Below are 9,937 nucleotides of genomic sequence, written 5' to 3'. Positions count from 1 at the left end.
TTAGAATGCGAGCATTGAAATGAAACAGGTGGATAGAGAAAAATGATAGCACAAAAATGAATACGGATGTGAGGATGCTCAAAATCCTCAAATACTTGTTTGTAAACAATATCTATTAATTTAACACTTTGAGCTTTAACTTGTACTTATTAGTTGGTATCAAAATACGAGGTATTTGGAAGTGACATAGTTCATCAATATCTTTTTTGTAAATATTATTTACTAAAGTTGTCTAAAGGAGTTCAAAATATCACTGCCTACAACGTGTTGACCTGCAGAAGAAATACAATTAAATAACACCGAAAGCGAAATGTGACGAGGTTTATGATGAAACAGTACTGCTTACAACGAAACAATTTATGTGTTATATAACTGATATTGGAAATTTATCTTAGGTCTAAATATATCAAGACTCTCTATGAAAACGAATTGCACCAGTATCTGTAAATCTCTTCCAGTATTGAACTGGCTCTACCAACAGTTGGACGTCATTATAGCAGTAGGCGGATAAAGGAGCGGTTGTTACTGGTTCATTTGGAAATTGTGATTAGTCGTAAAGGTAATTTGCTTATAACTTAACGATTACATCGTTTTAAAATATGTATATCACAGCTGAAGTTATAAGTAATATTTAAAAATATTTTATATAGAAAGCATTCAATATTTAACCTTCAAAATGGAAACTATTTTTCCATTATAAAATGTTAAATAATTGAGTAGGTTTCGTGAAGACTTCACGGTGTGTAAAATATAGCTTATTATATGCACAGAGAAATTGGATTTTATTTGCATGTTTGAGGTGGATTAATTTTCGTGCGAAATTTAAAATTTGAAATTACACGCACAATCAGAAGGATTCCTTGTATGTTATGTGTTAACACGTACGCTGTATAAATATTCGAAGCGGGATATTTCAAGATCAAAATATATGAAGAAAGAGAACTTAAAAAACATCAAGTGCTCTGTCCAAAATCATATAACTAAAATCGATGTATAAATTTCCTTTTCAGCCAGGAATCATGAACGTATCTCATACCAACAACAATATCTCGGACCTCACAAATGTGACAAGAAACGTCAAGAACACTTATGCTGTCGGTGCAACAATAATTTCACCTACATTAATGTTCCTTGCCGGTGTTGGCAGCAACATACTGGCTCTCACGATATTATACCGCCGGCGGTGTGATCTCAGAACTGTAAAGTTTTATATCTTGGCCAAGGGCCTGGTTTGGACAGATTTGTTGGGCATAATTTTCACAACACCATCTGTTGTAGCTGCGTACGTAAATAGAGGGTGGACAGGGGGTAACGTTCATTGTAGCTTCCATGGCTTCACTATGACATGTTTTGGACTTGCAACGCCATTAATAATTTGTGCAATGGCGATTGAACGCTTTATGGCTGTCAAGTGTGTTTTCTTCTACTCAAGTCGATGTAAGAACGAAATAGCAAAAAGATGTATCGTTCTTATCTGGATGTTTGTAGTCGGTTTTGGAATCTTGCCGTTTATCGGAGTTGGTCTGTTTACAAAGCAATATCCGGGAACGTGGTGTTTTCTTGACTTTCATTCGCATAACATACTAGTGAAAATATACCCATTTCTTTATGCATGTATAAACATTATTCTTATACTACTGATGATAGTTTGCAATTCGTTTGTTGTGTGCTGCTTAGCACAAAGAAGATTTTTGCGGAAACAAAAACGGAGAAGATTTGTCAGTACAATGGCATCCATGACAACGATGGAAAATGAGGCGCTTACCGTATCGAGCCAGCAAAAACAAAAGAAACGGTCCATGGACGTGGAGATCTACAGTATTATATTCCTGTTTGCTCTAAGCTTAGTGTTCGCTATATGCTGGGGACCGTTTATGGTAATTCAATTGTATTGCTTACCCCTGTAAAGGACAACACTATCAAAGTCGTTTTATCATGTTTTCATTATTTTCAAAAAGGGTATAAGTGTAAAATTTCAAAAAGTAACTCCAGTCGTTTTTGCAGCATTAAAAGTTATATTGATAAAATTGCATGATGTATTTAACTGTTTTTTGGAGCACTTTTTTAAATAACAACTAAATTGTGTACTAAACCATTCCCGTTAACTTTTATTGTAAATCCCATTTGTTTTCATTCTTTCGCATGTTATGTGTGTATCTGGTTGTTCAATACTTTGTTAAGAATTTCATACGTTTGATGCTGACACCGATTAGGCTTAAGCTTTTAGTTTACTTGCGGCAAGTGTGAGGTGGAGTACTCAAAACCTAGTTCATACCCAGCAAATTCCTGTTTCACTGAGCGCTCCCGTTACCACATCATTTGCTAATACATCTATTTCGATGCAATAGTGTAATGTTTGTGGTGTCTTGTACATTTTGTATGTATCGTTAAGTGTCTGTTGAGCTTTAAACAGGTTTATCGTGACTTGTTAGCAACTGGGCTGGTTTCCTGTAGTTTCCATTGTATTAATGATGTAATTTATCTATTTATAAATAAAGACAAAGGTTGGCATAATTTACGCAATGTAAATACATGAATGTTAAAGTTTATTGACATTCGATTATCTTGCAAACAAGAATATTGGTTTCCTTTAACCACAGATTGGATAAAATATGTATATCACCAAACTAAAGTGGAATGTAATTATAACTATCATATGACAATCACATTCAGTAGTATCATTGTAATATACCATAACGTCTGCCACTCAGGACAATACCTACTGTTCAATGCAATAATGTATGCGTCAGGAGTGGCATAGGTTTTCGCATTAACAATATCTCAGGCGACAAATTCGGAACACTTACCCATGCCATGGGATTTTATACAAATTACCTTATCTAATTAGTATACGGTATGTCAATAGTATAAACGAATCAGGGGAATTTAGTTGCAAGTCACGCAGAAAATAAGGCTCACGATAGTGTCAAAAAAGCCAATTACGAAAAATTGTCTATTATCCAAACTCGGGTCAGAAAATCAACACATACGTCCTGTATGTTGTCATATTGACGCATTTGGTTTCATTAATTCCATTGTCTGCTGTGGACATCGCTGTGTGAAATTCTGTAACGATGTAACTTGAAGGCAATAATCTCGACTATTTTTATGCGCATGTGTTAAGAAGTTTTATTAATCACTTGGTAAGCAAAAACCGTTTTTAATATTACAATGAAACCTACAGGAAGGAGCCACGTAGCTAAACAATTAAGACCCTAAAACCGACCAAAAATTAAAATACAGGTTAAACTAAGAAAGTTTAAAAAAAACGTGTTTCTATTGCTCTCTTAGAAAGCAGAAATCGTTTCATGCATGAACGACTAACCATGTCCTACACACGTAATATGTTTCGGTCTGTGCCTTATACAACCATAACATAAACAAACACTGTAAACATTCACTTCCTTTTTTGGTTTCAGGGAATATTAAACAGTTCAGAAGAGGAAGTCGTTATTAAATTCTGGTTTTTGCAAATTATTTTACTCTGCTCTTTATTTCTTCCAGATTCAAATTTTGCGCACCTTGATTACGGAAGAGGCGGATGTGATTTTGGACATTGCAGCGGTTCGACTTGCCAGTCTCAATCAAATACTCGACCCTTGGTTGTATATTTTGTTCAGGCGATCATTTTTAGCAAAGATCAGAAGAAGTCTAACCGCAATGAAAAACTACTGTTGTTATGTTTCCAACACTGGTGACGATACAGATGAGCAAAGGGTCGAGAGTGTTGTTAGTGCTAAAAATATTTCACGTAATGGCATTCGTGATATCCACGAAAACACTGATAACAATAGAACACAAGAGGGTGAGGTGTTTAAAGGAGATGCTTTAAAGCCATCTGAAAAACGTGTGGTTACAAATCCGTTATGTTCAGTCGATGAAACAAGAGAAACTCCACTGACTATCAACAGCTCTGCCAACAACAGACGCTGTATTTGTGAAATGTATTTTAAAACAGCACCGCAACCTGAACAGTGCGGTGATGGAATCTATGTGAAGGTGTACTATTTCCCTTCAAGCCCCTCCCTTATGTATTACACTCCGGAACGTACCGACGAAAGTTCAAGAAAACTACAAAAATCCAAATCTCTGCAGTAATGCTCTCGTTTAAAAGGGTAATTATTTGGAAACAAATGTTTTGGTTTGACATTTATGTTAATGATTTCAAGCGTATGCCTTGTTACAAAAAACATAAAGAGCGATGAAATAAGATTTCAGTTGTGTGTCTTTCCTAAAAAACAAATAAGATTACACAGCATGTACTTATTTATTAGATGTCACGAATCCATTTACAGCCAGGACAATTAGATAAAAAAGATGGGGGTTTTTTGAATGAATTACTGTGAACATCCTTTTAAATGCAGGAGTTTGAAGAACTTTGGAAAACCACAACTGGCATCAATTCTAGGATAAGCATGGCAAAGGCTTCTCAAAATGGAAGTACACTGTTGCGGCTTTTCTATTTTGCTTAAACAGTTCGGAAGTCTGAAATCGGAAATCGGAAAAAAGGCCCTATGTGTTTTGTTGTTGTTTTTTTAATAGGAAGTTATAGAGACATACACAAAACAGCAAATATAACGTTTTTAGTAGTACGCGCCATCAAAGTTTCTGTAGCATAATTTAGGATAACCTGATCTTAACATTAACGCATGAACATTTCATTCATAATCGTGTAAAAACGTTTAAGATTGCAGGCAATTCGAATGCTGTCTGTCCATCTCGTTCCGTCATATTCGACTGCTTTACCTGTTTGCCATTATTTCTAATCTGTTCAAAGCACATGCTGGTTTTCGTGATTCCGTTTTTATGTGGAGAACGTTCAGTACAGTTTTAAAGATATATGTTTGCAGCCACGGCACGATATTCTAAAGCTTATTTCAAAACTAATCCCTATTGAGGTTTATTACTGCTGTGCAGATCGTGTGCGGTCAATGAACAGTCATAATTATAACGAGTACATACTTAGGATACAGTTCGTCCATACAATGCTCTCTCACCCATTGTGTATTTTAACAGGTCAACTGTTGAGCTCAAATTGATAAACATTTTGTTGTCGCTGTCGTCGTCGGATTCAAAACATTTATCCTTGGCAATGACTTTAAATCGTCTAATATCTTCAAAAACGCTTAGTACGCATATTGCTGGATATATAACAAGCATGTTAAGCGATGCTGATAACTTAAGATGGCTTAAGTTATGGTTGAGTTATCCCATTTCAGCGTTAAAAACACTGATGAGCGTTAGCATCCGCTTCCGGTCTCTACAACTGTTTTCAGTAATGGCATCTACTGGATCACTGTTTATGCCTAAACAACTATGGCTATGAAACTTGTTCTAAATACTTCTTTTCAGTAGTTCTTATCATTCATGTGTATTCGAGCGAAGAAAAAAATACAAACTTAAAACAAACAATATGGTGAGTTCCATAGCAAACATAGGGGTCGGGTCGGTTTTTAAAATAGGGACAATCGGGTTTACCATTTTGTGAATATCATCAAATCAAATCAGAAATAGTTCATGAACATTTAATAGATTATGCATGAGCTTAAAATAAGACATTTTTACCTTCGTGAAAGAATTCATCAACTTATATGTCATGAACAGATACATGTCAGAATCCATGAACATATATTTAATGAAGATTATAAACAATGCACTGTTCATGAACCAAACACTGTCCGTAAACACTGTTTATGCATCACACACAGTTAATGAAGAGCTTAATTCATGAAATCATAAATGTTCATGAATTGCGTTACACAGGTCCATAAATATGTACAATTACAAACAATGAAAACGTGACGATGTGACGCAGTTTTGTTTTCATTTAATTCAATAATATTTTACTGCATGATCATTTTTTACAATGAAATAACAGCAATAATATGAATACACCATTAATAGGTTTATATAGCATTTATAAACAAACAGTATATTATCAAACCAGGTTTTTAATGTGGACTATTAAATATTATACTAACAATTTCTATGCATTATTAAATGAACTAAAAATATGCTTTTATTTAACAAATAATTGTCTTAAAGGGACTAGACATCATACGATATAATTGAACGAAAACAGAGAATTGTCAAAAACTTGATATCAGTGTTAAAGAACCACACGGCGGGGAATCCACTGGACAAAATGGTTGGTCTCAAAGCAAGATGGCGTCACCAAAACGTTCAACTCGAGCCGAAAATCAAGGTAATAGATATAATTATAATAGTTTCTTGGAATTTAAACATAGCCTATCATATGCCCACCTACCTAGTGTGTATTAGCATATCCATACTTTCAATGAAACTGTAACCGTTTTCGAGAACACTTCTGCAATGTCTCCAACATGTATGAAATTCGACAGGTAGGTTACAGGCCTATTTATCATTTTGGCTCGGATTTAGCGGAAACTGAGTTAATGGTTCGGAAATACCGCATAAAAAATTAAAGTGTTGTTTAAATATAAGAGGTACGTGCATTTGTGAACGAATATTTTAATGAGTTTAAAAGATATGAGAACGAAAAGAAAATGATAAAAGATAAAATACACACCTACCACATGATGTGGACAACTTATTGAATACACAATAAAAACAGAGATGTCTACCCCAAATCACGTTTTCAAAACCTTGAGGTCATCCAAAAGACATGTGACACAAACAAAAAAGCTTATTTCACAACTTCAAATTATGACAGGCTACAGACGACTGGTTTAAATAGCCAGAAAACTCACAGTGCTACAGAACTATATTTGTTCTAGAAATGTTCTAATATCTCTTAGGATATTTCCCATGGAATTAAAGATCATAATGTTAAGCATCTGTGTATAAATGTTCTTGACTGAACACTTCAAATACCATTTAGGTTCAGATGAACTGTTAAAACATAATACACGCGTGTTTAAAACTCTTGAAATAGACATATAAACATAGGATTGGTTGTCTTCAGCAACAGGATAACACCCTAATTGAGGGTATGTTAATGATTTATGAACTTTTAAAATCAGTTCATGAATATTCATGAAGGCTTAATTAAATCCATCAAGGATCTACAATTTAAGAACTGTTCATGAATTAGATATTGGTAAAAGTTCATGGCTATTTTAATAATTCATCATTTTGGGGGGGAACAGTTCATGAATAGCCCAATTACAATGCAATCTACAGGGGCAAGCCAGGTTGCAAATTTTACATAATCCCTGTTTATAGGCACATGGTATGAATAAGAATTCATATTATAATAATAAATGTCGTCTGCAACAAGGATACTGGACTTTATTCTAGAAAATGCATTTTAAGTTTTGAGGTTTTCACAACAGAACCCCTTTGTGTTCAAAAGAACGCAGTAGGTGACAAAACTGAACTTATGCGTTTGCGTTTCTGTTATTTTCTATTTAGAATATGGCTTAATTACTGATGCATTTATGAATCCAAAACCAGCCGACAGTAAAAGGACTGGAAACCAAAAAATGTACTAAGAAGCTCTGGCCTTGAATAAATGAGTTATTCATGTTTTAAGAGAGAATGCAAATTCATTGCTCTTAAAAAGTCATTGAAATTAGTTTGTACGCACTTATTTAAGTGCACTGTTTCAATGCTGTTGTTGTTAGGAAACCGATAATGGAATTGAAACACTTAGCTCCGTTTCCGTCTTAAGAGAGATGCCATTTACAACATCGCTGTGAATGTTTATCGCCGAATATTTGTTGATATTGATATATTCAATGTAATATCAATTTTAATAGTGGTCATTGCAAAATATTTTCACATGTGGCGCTGAGAATACAAAAAACGATTTTGCACTGAGAGAAACACATTTTCTTTTTATATGTGCATTTATCGAGCTTTCTCGAATAATTTTCCCGCTTCAGTCGCTCTTATATAACGACAAACCCTGTGGGCAGCCTCCCTACAAAGGAAAGTAACCGCTGCGTTTAGTCTTCTCCAAAAGGCGCGAGCAATAAATACATTACATCAAATGGTTCAATTTTAAATCGATACTCCAAATTATCACAAAATAATTCAAATTTTATATTATAAAATCCACAAAATTAACTGATGCATACCTTTTCTGACTGTAAAAACAAATACATTTTAACATGTTTAACAAATAATTCGCATCATTAATGCTGTTGTAATACGTTTTACAATGTACAAAAACGTTGGAGCTTCTAAAATCTCGATTGGATAACAGAGATCAAGGCTGTTCACTTACGATGGTATTTGTCCTTAATGTTATTGTATTATAAGAGGTGTTACTTCTATAGTCAGAAAGGAAGCCACCACAATCTGATTTTGGATTTTGCGATTTCAAGATAATTTTCATTTACAAACGAGAGTTATTCTTACAGTTCTATAGTTAAATGGGGAGCATCGACTAGGAAATGTTCGGGGTGGTATTCAATATGCAACTTGAGTCAATACATCATCGACATTATTCACTGCATTAGCTGTTTATTTATAACATGCAATCCGATACGCTACATCAATCTTAGATACAATTAAGGCCAATATTGAATACCAACCCCGAAGCATACTGAAAGTTAGCAAAAATAATCTTCATGGGTCCGAATTATAATTCACACTGAATTGGTAATCAAAACAATTAAGAAAGGATATCCTTCCTTAAAATGTAAAGTGCATGCGGCTTTATTCCTAAGTCTGAGCATTTTCACTTTAATTGATGCATTTCAAACCAATCAATTTGATCAGGTTCCTGACAAAAGCAGAAACCTTGAACGAAAATTGGAAATAAGCTTCAATGATAAGTAGAGGTAGACAAAACAAAGGTTTTAATTAAAACGAAACTTGTGTCTCACAAAACCGTTTAATTAAAAAATCAGTTTCAACCAGAATGTCACTACATACTTAAATGAAGTAGTCCTCAACCAAGAGTACACATAATCAAATGTTAAAATTTCATTTATCTAATATTTTCCACTCATTCTACCATATGCATGAAGTACAATAAAAACACTTCAGATATTTGAAACGTATTCAGTTTTTGAACAATAGTTCATTGATTAAACAATGATGATCAATTAATGATGTATGTGTGTGTATGCTATTGGCATATTTCTATTCCGATTAAAAATATTAAATTTAAAATGTTTTCAATATCTTCTAAACAGATGATTGATATACTCAAATTATAAAAGTTTTATAATTTACCAGTGCATGAGAAAACACTTTAAATTCTCTATCTCGATTGGAAGTTTTTTTTTATAATTATAGGTCTTACTACCGTCACACAGAAATATACTGAAATGATAATTATTTCTTTCATGCTTTTCGATGAAATATGGGGTTTAACCAGTGAAAAAACAACAGTGAAAATATCAATTTGATATTTTCACTGCAAAATAAGGAGTGAAAATATCAACTTTAAATTCCTTTGTTGTTACATGTACTTGCCTACTGGACTTCAATAAATTATGTCAAAAAATGTTAAAAAAATATAAAAGAAATGTTTTATAAATTTAGATAAATATATAATTGGAAATTAACAACTTACCGTTTATTACCGGTTATCCGGTTTATCAAACATTTTATTGATCTTTGAAGCTGAATGTTCGAACATTTGCTTTCATACCAAACAAATTACAGACAAAAATTTACAGATAGATCCGATATTTTTTACCCTACCCACACCTCAAAATGTGTCAACAAACTAGTGTGGCATTTACTCTTTATCTGGAAAACAAACATTTTAAAGCGAAACAGACTGGTCTCTGACAGTAAGATGACTGAATATTAACTTACTATAAAAACACGCGTACATGCAGTCTTAAACTAAGAAAAATGGTTAAAATCCAATGAGTATCCAGATTTGTTTTGCTAACACATTTGACCTTCCAAAGTTTCATTCTTTAAATAGCGGCGTATTAATTTGGTTATGTTTTCATGTCCATCTTAAAATAAAAAGTGTTTTCACTATTTT

At 33.6% G+C, this 9,937-nt stretch overlaps 1 protein-coding gene across 1 annotated transcript; it reads left to right on the top strand.

Annotated features, from left to right (window-relative positions):
• Nucleotides 1-284: 284 nt before the first annotated feature.
• Nucleotides 285-4,098, top strand: LOC128215115 (prostaglandin E2 receptor EP4 subtype-like). Its single transcript, XM_052921836.1, has 3 exons — nucleotides 285-559; nucleotides 1,011-1,877; nucleotides 3,505-4,098. The coding sequence occupies exons 2-3, from the start codon at nucleotides 1,020-1,022 to the stop codon at nucleotides 4,096-4,098; spliced, it is 1,452 nt and encodes a 483-aa protein (XP_052777796.1). The 5' UTR covers nucleotides 285-559; nucleotides 1,011-1,019.
• Nucleotides 4,099-9,937: the final 5,839 nt, after the last annotated feature.

Source organism: Mya arenaria, chromosome 13, assembly GCF_026914265.1.
Source record: "Mya arenaria isolate MELC-2E11 chromosome 13, ASM2691426v1".
Classification (NCBI taxonomy): domain Eukaryota; kingdom Metazoa; phylum Mollusca; class Bivalvia; order Myida; family Myidae; genus Mya; species Mya arenaria.
This window is presented reverse-complemented; position numbering and strand designations above follow the sequence as displayed.

What these genes read in the sequence shown, in the direction of transcription:
- LOC128215115 (XM_052921836.1), top strand. Translation starts at nt 1,020, where the DNA reads ATGAACGTATCTCATACCAACAACAATATCTCGGACCTCACAAATGTG. An exon ending in TATGCTGGGGACCGTTTATG is followed by an intron (nt 1,878 to 3,504) that starts GTAATTCAATTG and finishes TATTTCTTCCAG; the next exon opens with ATTCAAATTTTGCGCACCTT.